General features: G+C 41.1%; 1 protein-coding gene across 1 annotated transcript in view; it reads left to right on the top strand.

Moving 5' to 3' along the window:
• The window catches only part of LOC116997380 (ras and Rab interactor 3-like), a 157,926-nt gene that overhangs the window by 83,210 nt on the left and 52,666 nt on the right, over positions 1-22,050 (top strand). Inside the window, exons 16-17 of the mRNA XM_033061961.1 lie at positions 112-177; positions 1,694-1,842. Coding sequence (XP_032917852.1) covers positions 112-177; positions 1,694-1,842 — 215 coding nt within the window. The remainder of the gene's footprint in view (positions 1-111; positions 178-1,693; positions 1,843-22,050) is intronic.

The raw sequence follows: 22,050 nt of genomic DNA, 5'->3' as shown, positions 1-22,050 counted from the left end.
GTAAGGCGCTATTCAAAGCAGAAGGTGGACTTTTAATCAGTAAATTGATTTTTGATCTCCAAAGCACAATTATATGGTCAGCATTTTAAAAGTCTTTTCTGATTTCCACAGGTTAAAATAAACAGCAAAGGATTGGTTTATTCAGTTGCACTTTTGCTAGGATCAGTGGCACTTACTGTAAGTATTAGAGCATCTACAAGTATTTCAATTTGAAAGTACTTGTTAGGTATTTACATGTTACAGAAGGATAAAATAGAAATACTTAGCATTAATTCTTGCAAAGTATCATTCTTCTAGCAATATCATGGGTTGAAGAGCTACCATTGCCCTCAGTGAGAACTGAAATCCGGCATCTGGTGCAAGAGATGCTGGATATGTGTAGGTCCCATGGATTTCAGTGGCAGTGTTGAAACTGTTAGTACTAGAATAGTACTCCTGTGTCCCTATGTCCATACTCCTGGCCTGTCTCTGTGCTGAGACAAGACCTGGTATCTTTCATCATCCTTTGCCCTTGTCTCTGATTTCCAAAATCAGCCAAAATCAAGTGCAGTAGCCTAAACCCTTAAAGAAGACTAGTCTGTGAGGACTGTGAACCCCAGGACTTGGAACAGACATGCTAAATGTCACTTAGCATAAGACACCCTTGTAACACATGACTTCTTAAGGTGAAACAATAATTCTGTTTGAAAAATCAATTTTGCTGGTACTTAAGGTCTGATCCTGCTTGACTCCCAGGGAACGTTCTGTAGGAAGAATCAGAATCAAGTCAAGTATAAGGAATCAAAAAGGTATAAAAATAAATACCCACTTATACTAATGTCTTTCACTGATTGCCTGTGGAGGCTTTGTAGAGGATGAGGTCACTGGAGGTTTCACACTGTTGCATGACTAAGTCTTACAAAGCTTCACATCACCTGTGCATGACTTCAGTGATAGAATGACCAGGGCTGTTCACTCTGCTACCAACTTCTTAATATATCTGATCTATAAGGTGTGAGAACGTGTTCTTTCCATTTCTTATCCCCAGCCTGCCATGCTGCACAGTGCCTGTGAAACAGCACAGGGGTTTTGTAGACATTTGTGTCTGGTGTTGCTGCATGCATATTGTTAATCAACACTTTGGGAAAAACGGGAGGATTTGCCTTCATGCTTTTCTGAAGAGAGTCTTTTCGTAGCAGAAGCCAGATCACTTGAGTTTGAGCCATCTATTACTGTCTCATTTGTTCTAAGTACCCTGATTTGCACAGACCTTCCCACAGCAAACTCAGTGGAAAGTTTTGAGCAAAATTAATAATAATTCAGAGGCACTGAACACCATGGAAAATGGATGCCTTCATGAGGCCTTCGTTGCTTTGCTACCTGTAACTTGTAACCCCTTAATTCTAGAGCTCAGCAAATAAGCAAGCAGAGCAAGTCTTCTGAAGCTGATGAAAGTATGGGCATTAGGTGCTGGTGTACTACTGGGACATAAGGGATTTGCAGGGGAACACTTGAGGGAGAGGCATTAATTAATATAGTTTAGTTCATTGAATATTTTGCAAAACAGTCATAGGACAAGTGAGACTCAGAACAGAATATAATTTTGTCTTCCTGCAAGACCTCTAATTCAAAAGACTCTCACTTTTAGCTTATAATGGTTGTTTCCAAAAGTCTCCTTCAGAACTTAATTAACTGACACTCTGTTTGCTTGCAGGTATTTGGAATCCATGTAAATAAGTGGAAACTTGACAGGAAGCTAGGCATCTACGTGTTGCTTCTTTATGCTATTTTCCTGTGTTTATCTATAATGATAGAGTTCAATGTCTTCACCTTTGTCAACTTCCCTATGTGCCGAGAAGAACTTTAAACCACAACAAGGAGAGAGACTGAAATTCTTCTGATTACACATGCTGTAAATGACAGGAAGCATTTCACATTTCTACCTTCTTTCCATCAGTAATTTGAGTGTCTTTCCTGCTTAATCAGCTAACAAGCACTTTTACCTGTATGGAAGGAAAGCATACCTTTCTTTTTATATGCTAGCTGAAGGCAACCAAAGCATTTTCCTCATCTTTGGATGTTGCTGGTCAGTCATAAAGCTACATGGATCTTACACAGAATCTAAAAGGACCCATTTCTGGGCATTCTGTTGTGGTTTTCATTCTCCTTTTGCAGACAATCAACCACCACCATCAAGGTTAGCAAGAGGATGGGAGAAAAATCTTTATAGTTCTTTTGGTTTTGACATTTACTTTCCATGGAAGGATAAGAGGCAAGTTCAGAACCTTTTTTGGCTCAGTCAGAATATTTAAACTACAGGACAAGGAAGTCCAAGGCACATATCGTGGCATGTACTGTTGAGGATCATTTCCCCCTTCAAGTGCTCTGCTTATAGAGAAACTGCACTGACAGATTTTGATGGCAGTGTTGGATATTTATCACTCTATTCAATGAACAATGTGGCAGAGAAAGAAGAGGAAATGGTTGTATGTTGTATCACTTGTGATGATGCACACTAGAAGTCAGAGTAACTGCATACCGAAGAAGAGAATTTACATGCAGAAATTCATACTTGAAAAATGTTTTATTGTTAATGAGGAATGCTGTATACATAGATATAAACTGATATTTGTGGAATATTGCACCACAAGAAAAACTTTGCATTGGCCATTGTAAGCCCATTGTGTAAATTTAGAAGAAACTAAAGAAATAAAATATAATTGGGTGCTCAGTAACTATCAGTTACTGTTACCAGCTGGGAGTAGTAGCTGAATATAATCCAGACTTTCTGACAACAGAACCCAGCCTGATTATGATTTGATTTGATTCAGTTTGATTGGTGGGAGGAAGAAGCTTATTTCATCAGTCAAGAAGCTGGTGTATTCTTCACCATTTTTTTTATTCCCTGAAGCTTAATGAAGATGAATGTCTGACACGGAGCAGTGCAGATAAGAGTCACCCTGACAAAAGCAAGTCTGTCAAGAGAATATGGTCCTTGATTTGATTGCATGCAAGTTTTGAAGCATGATATACTTCTTTTGAACCCCAAGTAGAAGCCAAGTTTTGATATCCTTTCCACCAGCATAAATCTGACATAAGGAATTACTCTGGATATAATTGACAGCAAGATCCAGCCCAGAGTATTAAAATAGTGGGTAACATTCCACATTTTAGCAGTGATATAATTGTAAATCACTGAGACAGCATATTTTGAATTGCTACTAAACTTTAAAAATATTTTGAAGCTGTATGTGAATGATCACATAAAGTTTCTAAAGAAGCACAGTTACCTTTATACATGGATTTTTAAAATTTTTTAATGTTTATAAACCAAACCAAACCTATCAACTAAGAGTTGATGTGTTTTTAAATGTATTAATATTTTCCATTAAGACTATATATAAAAAATTGTGTCAATGAGAATATACTATAAAAACTTAGCAGATAAGCACTTACTCAGAAAGTTACTTCTTTTTGACATACATGACAATTATGTTTTGTCGGCTGGCTTGCAGAATACTGTTTACACCAGGCAATGAGTTTACAATTAAAACTATTTAAAAAATTATTTTAGGATAAATTAAAGAGTGTATGCTGCTGCTGGTGTGTTTTTTAAGAATTGGGTCCATTCAATGTGATTCTAAAGAGAAAAAGAGCAACACATTTATTATTTGCTTTACATTTTGTTACAAATGTCAGTATTGGTATCCATTTAGGGTTTCTTACCTTAATTAAATAATTGCATCATTCAACTAAGAACTAAAGATGGAAACAAATACAGCATTACTAAAATGCTTTATTGAATAGGCAAGAATGGCAGTAAACACATTTTATCTCAAGTATGCCAATGACCCCATTTCCAGGCATTCATGTTGTTTTTGCTGCACTATAAAGCTGAAGAGATGGAATTCATGTTCATCTTTGAGTCTCTGTTGCAGAAAGGCTGTGCAAATGCAGCATACTGCTGCACCACTGTAGGAATATCCCCTTTTAGTCTTACTCTCTCCCCTGCTGTCTTTCAGGAGGACAGTTTACTGCTGAAAATCTGGTGATGGCTTAGATATGAGACTAAAAGGACCAGAGGGAGAGGCTGAGTTAAATGGGTTTTTTCCTATATTCTGTTTTTGTGGTCTTGGAGAATTGTCTCCAAGCAAACATTTGCTCTCCTGTGCACAGTTCAGGCAGCTGTTGTCTTTACGTAATAGAAGAGTAGTTCCAAAGTCTGGTTTTGAATGTGCAGTGATATGCTGAGTTGACAGGGATGAGGGCATCAAAGTTTATAGTGCCAGATCTAGAAAACTGTACTGTACCTTCATATTTCTGAGCCAGGGAACTTTAGAAGAGTATGGGCACCATTTTTTTCTGTAGCAGCTGACTCTCAGCTCAAATATGCACAAATTTTGTTTGCTAATTCCGTAAGTCCTTCACACATCATTTAAAATTACTCTGCCTAATCTGAATATCACCTGCTCCAAAAAACCAGTGTTGTGTTTTAGCAAGCAACAGTCGCAGAATCCAGAACAACCCTTACAGTGTGTGGCTGGTTCCTGTCATCTACAGCTCTGCCTGAAACATAAGCTCACTTCAGAGCAATTTATATTGAATTCTAATGCTGCATTTCATGAGGTGTTCTCATCTGTGTCTACTGCTGTGAGACAAATGTCATTCTGTGCTTATCATTATAAATAACATTAGTAGGATTCTCCTTTGACACCACCACATGACGTATTGTTTGCCAAAGAATTATGAGATGCTGTGTCAGGGCTTTGATGACACATAATCATATGAAGTACTTTAAGAAGTCCCTAAGTAGTCCTTTCCCATATGCTAAAATAAATAGTTACACACTAAGCCATGCAGTTAAACTGAATGGTCCAAGAAAGATCTGATTGACAAATTGTTGTATTGCAGATAAAACCCACATCAGAATGTATCAGTAATTCAGGAGGCTCTTGCCGAGTAATAACAGATTAGTGCCTTTCACATGTATACAGAAAAAAAGAAAAACATTAGATTGTGTGGTCAGGAAACCGTTAAAATTTTTGCCATTTTCTAGTCAAGAAAATAAGTGATTTAAGCTTGCCTCTCCACTGTTAGCACAGTTCTATACTGCAGCTGTTGAGATTGTGTCTACAAAATTTTGCAGCCATTTTGTTTCATTAACCATTGCAAAAGTTAGCTGGCTGAGTTTGGAATGTATGTCACAATGTTCTGTGAGTTAATGTTCAGCTCAAGAGTGAAAAGAAAGCTGGTGGATGTGAGAGAGAAAACTGTTAGTGTGATCTGAAATTTGCCAGCATACTAACACTGAAAAGTAACACAACTCAGAAAAAGATATCCCATATCCAGCAAAGCTTAACTTCAATAGGTTTGATTCCATTTTAAAGCTAAGCATCTATCCAAGTGCCTTGCTGGATTGTGTTCTAAGATGACAGTGGAGCATGGTTTCTGGATTTTTTATCATACTCAGTTATTTCTGTGTTCTATTGGTTTTGTAGTCAAAAGATTTCATTTCTTTCTCAAATGAATCTGCTTCTGCTGGACTTCTGCTCTGCTGATACCCCTTTGGATTTCCACTCTTGTAAATAAGAGAACTCATTCCTTGTCTCAGACTTCTCAACTGTGCATCTGCCCTGGTGTGTGAGCAGCATCAAAACTGAGTTACAACTGGCCAAGGAGGGCTTCTAGCAGCTCTCTTGGGCTGCAGTTCCCCTGGAGTAGCACAGTCCCACATAGACCCATGGAGTGTAATCTTGTCTGTAGCAAGGAACTGGGAATGTTTTCATTGAGTTCAGCAGTGTTTGATTCCATTTATCTACCATAACAATTGTACTGCATTGTAAAGTATTGCTTGAGTAAAGATCTCAAGCTCAGGATCTGCATGTCTAAATCTACAAAGCTGCAGATACAGTTATCTTAATTTCATTTTGATGGTCTAAGGGCTTCTCTCTGGGCTGAAGTCTAGCCTAGAAGAACACCTTAAGTCTTCCCAGCAGGTACAACATATTCAGCCATCTTTCTCAAGGTTCAGTCATTGGCGTGCCAATTTTATTTTGTTTTTATGCTTGCTGCAGCTGTAACAAAGTCAGGTTCTGGTTTTAGATTATATTTGTAAACTTTCTGTCAACATGTAAGCAAATGGTGAAGGTCTTTACTAATCTAATACTTAGCAATTATAGAGAAGATTCTATTCTGTCTTTCTTGTCCCTTGTGACTTTGCTTTAATTACAGTTGTTTCTATTATGTGTTTGCTCTAGGTGCACAAATGCCTCATGAGTTTTGCTGTCTTCCTTTCTTGGATTTCTTGCAATTGTAATGCCGTTTACTTTTGTCCCACTGTTAGTTGGTTTTGGTAGAGTTCTTTAAGCTATGAAAATACTGTCTGATTATTCACGCCAAGGAAAGATCAGACATTATGTAATATGAAACAGACACTAAAATAGCCAGGTGAAACCAAAGAATCTTCCTAATTGAATTACATCACCTTGGAGCATAATATTCTGTCATTGCAAGCCTCAGATCTCTGTTATTTGTGTTTAAACACTCAGAAGAAAATCTCTGCAGCTCATGCATTTGCTGCACAATTTTCTTTCTATTTTCATGACTCCGAACACCACATTTTTTTTTTTGTTGGATGGTGATTTATGTGATGGTTACACAGGTAAATGACAGTGTTCAGTTACAGCAATTCTGTACCAAACCCATTATTATTCCCTTGAACCATTTGGAAAAGTCTATATACAAGTGATCAATGCCCTGCTGAAGAAGAGAATGCCACCCAGCTGATGGGTGCATTTCAGTTTCTGACCTATTGTGTACGTGTTTAAAGCCTCATCTGGAATAACTTGAGCATACACTTTTCTCACATTTTCCCACGTGAGCAGTCTGTGATATTCTGTTTATCTCCTGACATGTGAGATGTTTGTAGCTGTTTCTCCACAGGCCAGGATGTGTACTGATTGTGGCAATTTGTTCATCACGTGGTTCTGCTTGCTACCATACAGTACACTGTCTGAAAGAAATGAATAATTACGGGAAATTAATGCCATTTGGATATTTTCTTAGAAGAATTGCCAGTTGAAATTTAATCCTGCTTTTCTTTTTCACTTGCACAAAGAACATAGGTGATCATGGCTGTCCTGTCACTGAGATGGTCTTGATAAACTTGAATGACAAATAAAAAGATTGGTTTATAGCACTAGGCATTGTAACAAATTCTAAAGGTATCAGAATGTGTGAAAACCAGACAGATATAATCTCTAGAAAGATTAATAGCAACTGAGATGCATCCTTTCAGAGGGTTTTTGTAGAAAGATTATGGCCTTTATTCATATACCAGTTATATATGCAAAGAAGACTTGTAAATCTGCTTCCCCAGCAACAATTGTGTTTCAAATGGCTGTTACTGCAGCAAAGTTGTGACCAAATTCTTCCCTTCATGTTCTTGGGAGTGGTGCCAGTGTTCATTAATGTCCTGGTAGTTGGCACAAATTAGTATCAGTGGAACTGAGCATAAAATTTGGCTCACAGTATCTCCTCCATTGCAAGAAATTCCTTGAAATAATTTATGGTCACTAAAATAACTTCTGAACCTTTGAAAAACCTGTGTTTCATGCTTGCAGGCGTTTGCAGTGTGCCCTTCAGAGGTGCAATACCTCTTTAAATATTGTGAAAACCTTCTAGAACTGCTTACTTTGAAAACAGAAAGGGATGGGTTTGTAAACTGTAAATAACAGAAATCTCTCATGTTACTTATTTTTTCAATGACTGTGACCTTATGCACTGTGAATGCTCTGTGATATGGGGTCCATTGTACAGATAAATATGTCATGAAATCCAAATGGATTTAATGTGATAATTTGTTACAAAATGTTGGCATGATATTTGATTATTTTTGTTGTGAAAATTTTAAAAAATAGTTAACTCAGCATTTATAAAGATTATAGCAGTCAGTATTATAATGCACTATATAAAAATATGTACACTATCAATAAATTATATAAACAAGAATGTTTGCCTTTTTTTTTCCTCAGATGATTGGTAGATGTGAAATATTCTTATATATATTGTTGAAAGTCTAAAATTTCGGTACCCAAGTAGGACATGTGCCTGCATGGTTTTGGTGAAATCTGGACCCTGCTGAACGGAGTGACAGAAAGCACACATTCTGTGTATTCTAGGGAGTGTTGCCTGGATCAAACCATTATTTGGAGTGAGTTAAGTGTATTAGTTTGATTTGCAGCAATTCTGAAACACACAGTTTGCTCCTTTGGGACTAGAAAACAACTCAGTTTGCTGAGAACACAGTTTGCTGTACTGAGGCACTGATCCAGGAGCAATTCTGGCAACCTCAGAAAAACCCCTGCTCAAGAGCATTTTGGCTGCCTCATCCTGTGGTATATTGGTGTCCAGCAGGTTCACACTGAGGTCCAAAGGCCACACAGTACTTTTTTCCTTTCCCAGTTTCCTGGGCTCTGGAGATTGCCCATTTCCAGCATCCCTGTAGTCCATCTCAGAGTGTGTGGAGACTCCTGGTGTATTGTCTGTAGTCTGTGGTGCAGTCTGTGCTGGGCTTAGGAAAAGCCTTAAATGTAGTTCTTGGAAAAAGAGGAGCTAAGAGTGTATTTGCTTTATCTGATGGCCTGGTACATTAACAGTTCCATTAAACAAAGTCTTCTCATGAATACTCCTAGCCAGTTTACTACCAGGAGATGCAAGTTAAAACAAAGCCTTATCTTTTTTTTTATTAAGTACTGTGCATGAGACTGGAATCCCTACTGCTACTGTATAAATCTAGCATTAACCACTGTGGATCTACAGGATCCTGTGCATCTACAGGAAAATCTTATGGAAGTGGAGAAAATGGATGTTCTTCATTGTCTGACTTTTGCAAGATTTCATTCTTTAATGTATGCTAGGCTAAATTTTTCTAAGCTGTATAATTCTTATACACAGAATTAACTTTTAAAAATCAGAATCTGAATGTGAAAAGTGCCTCTTCATTTAATCCTTCTATCCTTGACACGGTGACCCATCATGATCTGTTATGTAATAGGCTCTATAAAAGGCACATAATCTATGGATTAGTGACACAATAGGCATGACAGTTCCTGAGGACTCCTATCACAGGCAATATTATTGATGCAGCCTCTCCCTACTGTATGGAAAGCAGAACTGTCATGTAATCTGGGCATATTTTGAAAGCCCTTTATTGTAGCTCAAGTTCTCATTGTACTTAATGGCTTCCCCCATAAGCCATTTTTAAACCTTTCCAACCCAGCTGCATAAAGCTACAAAAAAGGGCTGCAGGATGCTGTGGCTTAAGATGGAAAGGGTGAATCAGTCCTAGAAGAGACATTAATTCCTCCCATTTAGCCTGGATTTGGATTTATAACAGATGAATGTCAATTTGAAGTAACTGGATATTATTTTGTCATTTAGCTTTTGTGTAATAGTTGCTTTCCAAATGCTGATTCTGCAACACATTGTCACATACTAAACCTGTCAAATCTATGGCTCAAAAAGACACTTAGGAAAGGTTGCACAAAATTTGTCTTCTTTTTCATATTTTAAATATTTTACAGAAATACTGAGTATTTTGCAGAAAATATGGGACCTTTAAAATTAAATTTGGTCAATATCTTTAACAAAACAAATTTCAAAACTTCCAATTTCTGAAACTGCATTCTTTACATTGGAAGTAGTATGAAAGATTTCACTCAAATAACATGAAACTGAGCACCAAAATACTGGAATTTTGTTTTCTGTATTTTTGCCATTTTTTCCTGAACCTTTTTAATAGTTCTAGTGATTTTTTTTTTCCTTCTTCCCTAAAAATATAAATGACATTGTCTAACTGTTGTGTTTTGCATTTGCAGAATCTTAGGTCTTTGCCTAGGGGCTTTGGCTATTTGTGTGAACAGTTTTCTCTGCGTGAGCAGGTCAATGCAGGCAGCACAACTTTGCAGTTTTTTGTCTCAGCAAACCTTTTTTTCCAGCAGAGCAAGGGCAAATGCTGAGTGGGCCTGGTCCCTGCTGAATTGCAGGGGAGGGAAGTGGAAACTGGGGTAGAGTTAAATTTATATGGTGCATGTAGGTGATTGTTCTCATGCCAATACCTGAGGTGCATTTCAAAGGTGCCCAGCTGGTGAACAAATCTAGAAGATGTTTTTTTCTTGGACCTCTGAACCCAGAACCCACAGAAAGATTCAGAGCTGAGATCTGACAAGTTTGCAGTGAGGGATGAGTGAATCTCAGCCAACCAGTTTGTCTAAGAAGAGTAGATTTTTCATTGAATGAGTTCATCATTGCCTGAATTTGACTCCAGGAGCTGGAGCAAGGAGATCCTTAATGTAGTAGAAAAGAGTATTACAAGATACAGCTGCTGAAAATTTAAAACTAGATAAGACAAAAAAATCAGGTGTGAATTTAAATAATATCAGCAATTATGCACTAACGTACCTTACTTAGAAGGATGATGAATTTTCTATCATGCAGTCTTTCAGTAAGAAAGACTATTATCTTTCTAAGGTAATAGAGATTCTAAGATAAATCTTTGTAAAAGCTAGAAGATAAATTTTAAAAAAAAAAAAAAAGGAAAACTTTTGTGTTACATCCAAAGTGTGACTTGGTGATGGCAAAAGTGTCCCTGACACTCTAACTCAGTGCAGCAGAATTGTCTCTGTTCCACGCTCAGGTCTAGTTTCCCTCTTGCCAATACACTGACAGCTCCCTGGCAATCGCTTTTCTGCTGTGGACTGTGTGGCACTGTCTGTTTTCAGAAAGCTGAGGAATTCCTTCTAAAGAAAAAAGGGGCAAAAAGTTACTTTCGTCTCCTACTCTATTCCATGCAATTGCTCTTCTCCACCTCTTCTTTCTACTTCTGCCTTATTTTTCCATTATGTATTCTAACACCAGCTATTTCGGGAGCAGCTGGGCTGCCCAGCAGGAGTGCCACCAGCGGGGTCTGCCGGCACATCTGTCAGCCCAGCCTCCAGCTGTGAGCTCGGCCGGGTTTGTGCCCGGCAAGCCCTGGCTCGCTGCGGTACCCGCGGGTCAGAGTGCCGAGCCCGGCGCGGCTGCCCGGCGTGCGGAGCTGCTCCCCCGCCGGCACCCACACCACCTCTCCGCTGGCTTTGGCTTTATCCGGGAGTGCTTCTGCGAGGCTGTCCTCTGCCAGTGTTAGACGGTTCGTTTTCTCAGGTCCTGTGTAAACATAAAGGTTTCCAAGCTCCATCTGGTTCCAGTTACTCAAGCAGTAGAAATACACATGCTTCAGGAATTTGCAGACTGAGACTTACTGCTTTGCTGCCTTACAAAATCCTTTACAAAGTTCACTGTGCTCCGTTGCCTCCTGACATACCTGTAGTCTGAAAAATTATTTCCTCTGAAACTTACTTAGGTTAGAGAAACAAATTAGTTGAAAGTCTCAGGCCCTTCTTTCTAATAAGGTTAACCTGCCTGGACTACTAAATATGGCTTTATAACACACACACACACTCACACACACGCACACCCTTGACCACCAAAGACTGCCTCTTCCTGAAATCCCCCGTTCATATAAATACAGGAAGTAGAAATAAGAGAGGCTAAAATCGGATCTTCTTGGTAGTTTGCTTTCATTTCAGTGCTTGTTTAGTCCTCTGCCCTCTGATAGTACTGAGCCTGAAGCTGGTTTAAAACATCTTCCCCCTCACGCCCTTGAAATACCATCTTCAATACAAAACCTGAGGATGTGGAAGTTCTGCTCAGCAATGGGGAGGAATTGCTTTTCTGACCGAGGAACTCTCAAGCCACTGTGATACAGAAAGTGACTTAAAGTTTGCTGTAATGATGAAAACATCAGCAGGAGAGAAGGGAGCCAGGGATGACTCAGGGTAAGTCCCGAATCTTTAGTGACTCTTCATTTTTAATAACTATTGCTTTCCTTTTCCTACTTAACAAAGAGTTCTCGGCTGCATTTGTGAGCTGACTGCTGAGTTACTGCTTACATAGTCACAATGGTGTGGCATGACTGTGTTGCAATTTACAGTGTTTCCTTTAACTGACCAGCTAAAAACAAACTGCAATACCTCTATTTAGCTTGAACCGTGGCTATTTAAGGAAGAAGGACGAATTCCAAGCTGCAGTTTGGGGCAAAGGACAGAAAAAGGGACTTCTTTGGTTTTGGAAATGTGACAGAGCTTTTCTGGGAGGCTTGCTTTGTGCTCAAATGCAGAAGTGGATAAGGGTTCGTCCCTATGAGCTGAGTGCCTGCACACTAAGGTGCACACAATCCCTGTCCCCAGACTCCCAGGAGACTTCAAGTGTACCTTCTGCCAGGAAAAGGCTACAGGCTTCCCTTGCTTCTGGCCAAAACATTGCACCTCGCAGGACCAAATCCCAGGAAAACACTGGGAGAGAAAATGGGTTTTGATCCAGAGGACAGTCAGCAAGCTACCGGGATTCCAGGATAAGGCTGGAATCCTCCCAAGACTTGGTTGTATCATAAAGCCCATGCTGAAGCTGGGCATTTCTGTTTCCTGTTGTAAAGCAGGAGAAAATTACATAGCTGCTGAAATAGTCAGTCACAACCCCCGCCCCTTTCCCCTGGAAAACCATAATGATACTAGACACTGAGACTTTTTGTTATCTGTGTAACACACTTAGCCTGTCTTCCATAAAAGCTCCCAGATATTTCTGTGATGGATCCAGTAGAACCTAGCTGTGTGGATGAGTGGATAGACATGGGATACTTGCATTTCTAGTTGCTGAGGGTGCTGCCCTACTTAGAGGACACTCAGTCAAAAAGGGGGGAAAACTGCTGCTGACATTACTGTGTGATGGTTGTACCACAGCACTGTTCCCAAATACACACATGGAGTGGGGGGATGGAGGCAGAACCCTGCATTGCCATTGGCACTGCTTTTGCCTTGTTCAATTGTTTGCATTGTGGAACAATGCCATTTCTGTTTCAAGGTATAATTCCTCAGTTCCATGTAATGTCAAACACTGAGGGACAAAGATCACACAACCATCAGGAAAAAATGAAAGCATTCAATCCCTGTAGACTGGCAAGAGGAACTCTTGGTAAACCAAAGAGTTTGCGTTTTGCAGATATTCCCTGCATTTGTGACGGTTTAGATGTTAAATATGATAAAGTGGAAGATATAGTCATTTATCTCTTTCTGAGATGTCTGAAAGGAGCCACATGCTTGCAAAGGTTGGGTTGCAGGAGAAAGCAAACAAGCTATACACCCTAGATTAGGACTGTAAATCAAGTAGTTGGAGGAATACTGGAGCATCAATGGGCATGCTGCATGCATTTTTCATAGGTTTTTTAACAGAATTACTTTTTATTTTGTTAACTGATTGTCTTTATTTCCAATCTATCTCCCAGTCATACAAAAGAAATTGGGTATTTTAAAATCTCTTTCAACTCTTTCTGTTTACATGCTGTAATATTGCTGGAGATCCTCAAAATTACACTTTAGCATGTGTATTTTGTGGCTTCCAACACATTACAGAATTAGAAACATTTCTAAATGGTGTTTAGCTGATTTCCTGTTACGGTTACACTGAATTAGGTGCAAATTACACAGAGTATCTGGAGTTCATAGCTTTCTAAAGAAATGGTAACCTAAGGCAAGGTGTTGATGGAGAGCCCAGAGCTGATTTTAAAATTCTGTGCACAAAAATTGCATGAGAAATTGCTGAGATTTCCCCTCTGTTCAGCATAGTTTTAACATGAATTAAAAGGGAATGCTTAGTCACATGCACAGAAACTATGGCAGTGCAAATTATCATGGAAGTACCCCAGCAACTTGGAAATATCCATGCATTCATTCCTAGTAAGGACTAAGGTCTATTCTACATGTAATAAACCCATAAACAAGTTTTGCTGATTTATATCTGCCAAATGTTAGAAAGACACTGGGGAGAAATCAGCTTCCAGAATTAGTAGCTACTCAGAGAAGAATGAGGGAGAAGTGGAGCTAGAGGTTAGACAGAAATCAATCTAATCAAATTCTTCCAAAATGCTATGGGTGAGAAGCAGGGAAATTTAACCATTAATCCTCACCTAGAGTCAGGCTAACTCCTAGGAACATTAATAAGTGGTGAGATCATAGAACATCTGGAGAAATGTGAGCTGCTTGACAATGGATCATGTAAAGATATATGCCTTCACTCCAACATCTGGCAAATGTATGGAGGATATGATGAGTAGAGCAGGCAGGAGCTGAAACAGAGATGTTATGTACAAATATTGAATCCATCTTTAAGAAAACAGCTGTTTCAGGTAGCTGGGATGGGTTCCAGCTGTTCTCATTTCTGGGACACCAGATTATCTAATGAAGTAAGGACTGTGCATCTTTTGGTGACATGTCTTTTTTGGCACAAAACCCACATGAAAGCTTTCAGATTTCATGTGGTGAATGTAGACATAAAAAGGTCAAGCACAGAGGAATCTGTAAACTGACCACTCTCATAGGCTCACAGATTTTAGCTTCAGAAGGGAATGTTTTGATTGTCTAGTCTGATCTCCTGTGTAGAGCAGACCAGAGAACCTACAAAGCATGCAATGAAAACCGTGACTTCTGCTGGAATGGGAGATTCCACAGAATCATAGAATATTCTGGGATCCCACAAGGATCACTGAGTCCAGCTCTTGAGTGAATAGCCCATCAAGGGATCAAACCCATGACCTTGGTGTTATTAGTTGGCCATGAGAGCTTTGTTATCAAGGGATTCTTCTACCAGGTGACACATACGTCTCTGCAGTGCAGTAAATAAATCTTATACCAACTTTTACCAGGTTCAGGTTTGAACTGAGAAAAAAAATCTTTAAAATTTCTCAAGAGCCTACCTTTGTAAAGAGCTAAATCTCAGATTATTTGAATCAGTGGAAAAATCCTGTTGGCCTTGGGAAGTCTTGGACCCAGTGCAAAGTACTCCTCAAAGAAAAAGAGTACTCCTACCAGAACCTGTGAGATGTGGTGTTTAAATGGGGAAGGGACAGTTCAGGCAGCTGGAAACAAATCATTAAATCTCTGCTGTCTGTCAAGCTCTGATAAGGAATACACTTTCCAGCTGAAGGGGATGGTGCTTCTGGGGAGGGAAATCTCTGCTCAAGATGCATTGCACCAAGACTGGGATATCACTGTAAAAATACAAAAAAGGAGGTGCTCTCCAAAGCTACCTGAATTTGGTAGGGAGGAGACAAAAGTCTCCTGAAATTCATTTAACTGAAAACCATGTTTACAACCACACTGACGTGTTACATGATTTTTCCAGCACTTCTAGTACAGGAGTCCTTGCCAAACTTAGTGGATGTTTGGAACACATTGTGCAGTGGTGCTGGTGGTAGCAGAGAGGGCACCTGTCCCTTTGGCTCCTAGAGGACAGACCATGCTGGGAATATTGCCCCTGAGCAATCCTCACTGCAGACAGTCTTACACCAGTGCTCACAGGAATGGGGGCACAAATGTAAGCAATATTCTGATCATCTACTTTCTGCTACAGGTTCAGCTAAATATAGTTTTTCACTTCCTGCCCTAAATGGTTACATGCTGATTTGTATTGTTGGCTTTACAACCTAGAGGTAACACAGGCTGAAAAACATACATGGAAGTTGCACACATTTCACTTGCTCTGTGTGCACAGGTATTCACGTGGGTTCTGGACACCAGCTGGGAGGGTTGCTTGGCACAAATTTGGGCTGGCTCCCTCCCTTATCAAACCAAGCCAACATGGGCCAGGTGCTTTAGAGATTATCTATTTTATAGCATATTTCCAAAGTTAGTAGGAGTATATTTTCACTCATTCTTCAGTAAATATAGATGGTTTATCTGAGATCAACAATACAGGATTGAGAGACTTTGAAAAATCTCCCAAATTACCTGGATAATAGATATTAAAGAAAATACCTGAACCAAATCCATTAGGAAGAAAAAAGCTGGAGAGTTTAAAATGCCTGTCTGGTCAATTGATAAAGAGCACAGAAAACGAAGGGCTTTAGTGAAACTTGGACCAAATATTGTCCATCACAGACCTTCAACCTTTATGATTTTGAAGGGAGAAGGTTATAGCTTTTGGGGATAGAAAGAAAAATATTTCTGGAAGGTAACTAGAATGAACAGGCAGCTGTTTGGAATGACTGGTCAAATTCTAGTGCAGATGGATCTGTGGGTAGAGTGAAGATATGGTCATCAAAAGCCCTTGGTGCCCCAGAAGTCTATCACACTTTTCCAACTGTGTCAAAAGGCATTCCCCCTGTGTAGGGAAGGATGTTTGTAAGTTTTTTGATTGTTTCAGTTGCCCTTTGTGAGGAATTGCTAATTAATGACAATGAATTTAGATATTTAATATGTCATTATAATCTTTCTAATTAGATTTAGGATTAGAAAGAACCAGGAAAGCATGTTTAGCACATGTTCTGTAGAAGACCAAAGGGAGGCTATGATGCCTCTTGCTATAATGTCATCAGTTCTGGGTGGTCCGAAAGTCACAGGGGATGGGATGGACCTGATCTTGGTGTTCAGAGCAGCTGTATCACAGATAATTTTGCTGACCTGGAGCCTTTCATTCCTTCTGAGGAATTAAAGCAGGAATAGTCACAAAGCTGAGATGTTTGATCATTACAAAAAAAAAATCGTTTTTAAGTGTTCATACTACCAAGGAAGACTAGATTTATTGAGACCAAAACTGAGCAAACAAGAATGGAAGGGGACTATGTTTCACTGCAGAAGAGTGTTTAAGAAAGCCTTCAAGAATCAGTGGAAGCAGTTAATGCTACAAGAGCAATGAAGTTGCAATTCTTGGATCTCAAAGCAGGCACTGGTCTGCAGTGGTCTGCAATTCAGTCTATGTCCTACATTTCTTCCTAATCCCAATTTTGAGATTAGTTTTTTTCTGTGGCATGGGATAGGTGTTTCATGATGAGCAACAAAGCGGAATCTCTAGAGTAAATCCTCATCGGAAGCCAGGTAGAAGCCAGGGAAAATCATGCCCGTCTGCCTGTATGAGAAAATGTCTTTTTTACAATCTAGGCACAGGTACATGAGAGGTTTAATGAAGGTGCTTTCTTCTCCAGAATTTGCTGAATGAGAGGAGGTACAGCCCTGGTAGGCATGGGCTGGGTTCCTGACTGTGTTCTCTGAGCTGTAGAACTCGTTCAGAGCTAGGTGAGGTTACCAGGAGTACTGGCCATGGGCCACAGAGGACACTGTACGGCACTCGGGGGGTGAAATCACTGGGGGCCACCCGTGACTGTGAAGAGCAAAGTGCCTGAGGGGGACATATATATATATGACTGAGCCCAGTCCTGCTTACACACCACTTTAACGAGGGTGCACAGCTTCTCCAGGAGACCCCACCAGCAGTGGAGTTCCCTGAAATTCGTTGTTACAAGGTGGGACATGCCTGTGCTGCAAAGTGGGGATGTAAAGGTGCTGGGCACAGCCTGGCTCTGACACTGATCCGGCTGCACAGAGGTGAGAAGACAGCTAAGAGGCAGGCAGACATCCATGGAAAACTATCCACCAAAAAAGGAGCACAGGGTCAAAATCTGTCACGCTATCTCTATGCTTCCCAGCCAGAGAGGGCTGCCTGGGTTACACAAAGCAGAGGAGAGTTGTCCTTGTGCAGTGGTTGCACCCATGTGCTGTGGAGGGCAGGGCTGTCACGCAGGGGTGCTGTGTGGGGGCTGTATTTTCCAGGCACCCCGCTCTCCCTCCACCACTCTGGCAGCCTGATCTGCTCCTGCGGCTGGGGGAGGAGGGAAATGTGTCTGTGCAATACCTGGTAACAGCACCATGAAGCAGCTGTGGTCGGGGGAGCAGGGCTCTTTAACCTGTGCAAATGAAATAGGCTACAAGCGTCAGCCAGTATGGTAAATACTGCAGCCACAAACCTTTCCTCTGCCCATTCTGTACCTGTGTGAGCTATTTACAGTAATTCTACCCACCTCCAGAAATGAGATCCCTCTATACCCTGCTGGAGGGGACATAAAGGCAGTGCTGCCCTCAAGATAATCAGTTGCAAGAGTTTTGAAGTTGCTTAGCTCCTCTTTGCCTGCACCCAAAATGGTATAAATCTTTTTGCAAGTGAAGATGATTACTTGAGCAGTAAAGGATTAGCAGATGTGAGCATTGCATAGCTGGTTGTGCTAGTCACATTTTCCTAAATAGATACTCTGTTAGATACACGCGAGCCAGGCAGTGCTATGGAATGCAGCTCTTTTCAAATAGATGAATACATACATGCCTGTGTGTGTGCCTTTCCCAGACTTTCTATAAGGTTTTTGCTAAACAGAGAATGTATTTATGTCTGAGTAAAGGATTTCTGCTTTCTGCATTACTGGTACCTTTAAAAGGGACAAAGTGTTTTCAGTAACTGTAATCACACTGTGTGATTAATATAAAGCCCTTGTCTTTATGAAAGGATCTGTGGGTGTTTCATGGATATTAAGCCTCCCAACAACCAGCTGAACACAGGTACTGTTACTATAGAAAGGGAAACTGAGGCACAAACTCCTGGAGCTCATTTGATTATAATCACTTACTTTGTAGCCCAATCCCCTGGGTCTTTGTTGAGCAGTGAAACTCTGGTTTTCCTCAGACCATCCTTTAAATTTGGGGCGATGCTAGGATCAGAATCCATTTCTCAGAAAGCCTTTTCTCTTTGGTGGATGAGTTCGCTGCTGGATTATGGAGCTAAACCAGCTTCCTCCGTGTTTACACAGTTCCTAGAGCTGAAGCAAAAGTGGTGTGTTGGATGTGGAGGATACTGTTCCTGCAGTACCCTCCATTGCCCTGGATGAGGAGGAGCACAAAACCCCACCCTGAGAGCTGTTCTCTGGGGCAGCCTGGAATCCTGGCTCTGAGAATAATCCTGCAAGGGGTGGGGCTGCTGGGATTTGCTCTAGGTGCTGAGGTCTGTGTATCAGGACTGCTCCTTGGTAGGGTTGGAAGGCCTGTCTAACTGCCTGAAATTATCTCCTGACCATTTTAATTAGTACTTTCTCTTTGCTTTTTCAAAGTTAATGATTTGTTGTGGAATTTCAAGTGCTTTGCTGAAAGCAACTGAACACAGACAACCTTCTAGATGCTGTGAAAACTTTGCCAAATATAGGGAATCCACGCAGCTCACATACATCCCTCCCATGGCCCTCTGGAGAAAGCCAGTCTTTTGAAGTCTCTCTCTTGTGAAAGCAGCTGTTGGGCAGAACAGAAAGCAGCTGCAGCCCCTTACGAACTGGATTAAATTTTCTGCTGCTTGGAAAAATTCACCAAGGAAACAGAGAGAGACCAACAAATAGCAGAGTCTGGGGATGGACAGCACTGCTGGCTACCTGCATCACTGTTCTGCAAATTGCTAGCAGACTTCTAGGCAAAAAAAAGGTTGTCACACATATTTGGCTAAATGACAGCCTGGGACCCAGCCCAACCTTTTATCTTGCCTGCCAAGAATCCTTCTCTTCTCTCTTTCCTTTTTTGCCCCCCTTGAGTTCTCTTCAAGGAATTTGTCACTCCTGATACCCTACACAAAATAAGAGACTGGGCAAAGCTCAAAGCTTCTCCTGCTGAATCAACGTACAGGAAAGAGATGGTGTTTCAGCTTTGGCCAAATTTCCTTTCTGCCTGTAGGACAAATACTTAATACAGAAAGTTTTTGTGTAGTTGTGTCCTCTACTCCCATTCTAATCCTTTCTTAAGATTAGAAAGTAGTTAATTTGAGGCTGGATCTCACTGATAATCTTTCCAGCCAAAAGGGAAATCGACTGTTACCCTCCTAGCAGAGATGGATCCTCAGTGCTGGAAACCACTAAAGATTGCAGGAGGGGCACTGTGAATAGCAGCTGAGACAGGGATGGGTGATGGGTTTGGTCCCTTGGCCTGGCAGTCTGCTTTTGTTGGTCTCCCTTTGTTTTAATCTCCCTTTGCTATTAGAGCTAGCTGTCTAGATCTAGTCTGGATTTACCCTGCCTAACTTTAGATGTTTAATTGTTGTGCCTGTTTAGAACCTATGCACCTGTGGTGATCTCTGGTCTGACTGGAGAAGCAGCAGTTCCAGGGAGTAATTCAGGGTGACTGGTGCCAGTGGGCTGAATCCAAGTCTCAAACTGGTTCATGCCTCACCAAGCTGAGCAGGGAGCCAGGCCAGAGAGCTGTGTCCAGCACTAACCTTCTTTCCCTGAGTCAGGATGCCCCAGTGTCAGACAAGCAATAGCAGCCTGGAGGTGGGGCTGGCTGCAACACGGATGCTCTGGGCAGGACACGACCAAGACAGCCATGCTGTGGATTGCCTTAAACTGCTATGAACACAAAGCCTGTGGCTCATGACTTACCTACATTTTAGCCCTGGTGAGGCTGGGGCTAACCATAAACACTGTTAAAGGAACAAGCTTGAGGTCCCAGCAGTGGTTTGGTGGGGTCTGGGGGAGCTGACAGGTTTGTCTGGCTGTTTGGCAGGATCTGTAGCCACATGCTGAGCTGCCAGTCACTGCAGGGACATTTCAGCAGTTGCTGACACTGCTCCACTAACCAGCCCTTTGGTTCCAGGCTGTCCCACCAGCCCAGGAGGACGAGGGCCATGCCCACCCAAAAGACAGGTTGCTCAACTTAGTAAACTAGAACACCTCTCCCACCCTGAGTTGTTTCCAGGTATTCTGGAGGTGTTCACCACTAGAAGGTGGTGAGGGACCATGTCTTTTCACCACATTTCCATATCCCTGAAATACCTAAACGAGCCCTTTTCTTCTTCCTCTTCTTCTATCAGGAAGGCAGATCTCTAACTTTGCCTCTGTGTAAATGCAGGCAGGTAGTAAAGCAAGAAATGAACACCTTTCTCTAAGGCCTAATCAAAGTTATAGAGGCATATGAGATTGCTGGAGTAAGACTTAAGAAGGACAGACAAAGAGCAGGTTCACAGATTTAGATATTTGGTTTTTTCACTAAGAGCACTGCATATTGAAATCCATTCACACTGGAAGGAAATCTTACCCAAAACATGAATATCTGTGTGTAAGTAAGCTACTTTGTGTAGTACCTTATGAAAGGAGAGACCTCAGAAGTGCTGTGCTCTGCTCCTTCAGGCATGGCAGAATGAAAGTCCAGTGGATTTATTTCCCTTGGCAAAACAACCCTCTCTAGTTGCAAACCATGACTGAGATAAGCGTTTGCAGATATTTCTTAGCACAGAGGAAAACTGCTCAGCGTTATGCAAGTTTGTGTGGTTAGCCTCTCATGTCTAGTGTGCCTCATGTCTACACTCAATCCCCTCACAGGGTGAGTGAGGCCATAGCTTTTTATCACTAGTCTGATGTTTCTCTAAATATTTTGCCCAGGTTTTTGGCTCTAACGCATCATGCAGATTTAATTTTTTATGTATAGGGTTTGAAACAGAATGGCTTCATGAAAGCTATGAAACTACAGTCTATTCTTAATGAAGTTTGAATTGGAAATTTGTCCCTCCCCTTTATTTTCCGTTTCCTTTTCCCCTCTTTGTTAGGTGATTACAATATAGAAAATAATTCCCAGGGTTTCCATTCCCGTCTTCCTTCCTGTCCAGATGAGCTAGAAAGGGACAAAACCTCTGCCCATCACCTTGACCCTGCAGTAAAAGCAGGGGTGCTCTGGGCTTCCAACCCCTCAGTGCTTTTGGAATGCAGAGGAGAAGCCTTTCTCTCCAGTCATGGCTCAGCTGGGCCCCTCTTGAGCACTGACATGGGAGGGTGAGGGAGGTCTGGGGTTTCTTTATGGTCTTAAAGCCCAGGAAGTTGTTTCCCTTCTTCACAACATTTGCTTCTGGTTTCTGCACTGCACAAGCCTTTCCAGAGAAGTTGAATTATCCAGCAAACATGTTTGCAGTTTTTTGTTGAGGAAAATGTCTGTTCTCTAGCCACTCTGACCCTGCCTTGGCTGATGTTTCAGCAGCTCCCTTCTCTTTGCACTGGAAGGGCCTTGCAGGAGGATAAATGATCCTTCGTTGCCTGCAGACAAAGAAAATCTTCAGTTTTGCTGGTACACTGAAATTCCTAAGACGATAATTTGAGTTTGAAGTAGGCAAAGAACAAATGCACTAAAAATTTCT

This window comes from Catharus ustulatus, chromosome 6 (assembly GCF_009819885.2).
Source record: "Catharus ustulatus isolate bCatUst1 chromosome 6, bCatUst1.pri.v2, whole genome shotgun sequence".
Lineage (NCBI taxonomy): Eukaryota > Metazoa > Chordata > Aves > Passeriformes > Turdidae > Catharus > Catharus ustulatus.
This window is presented reverse-complemented; position numbering and strand designations above follow the sequence as displayed.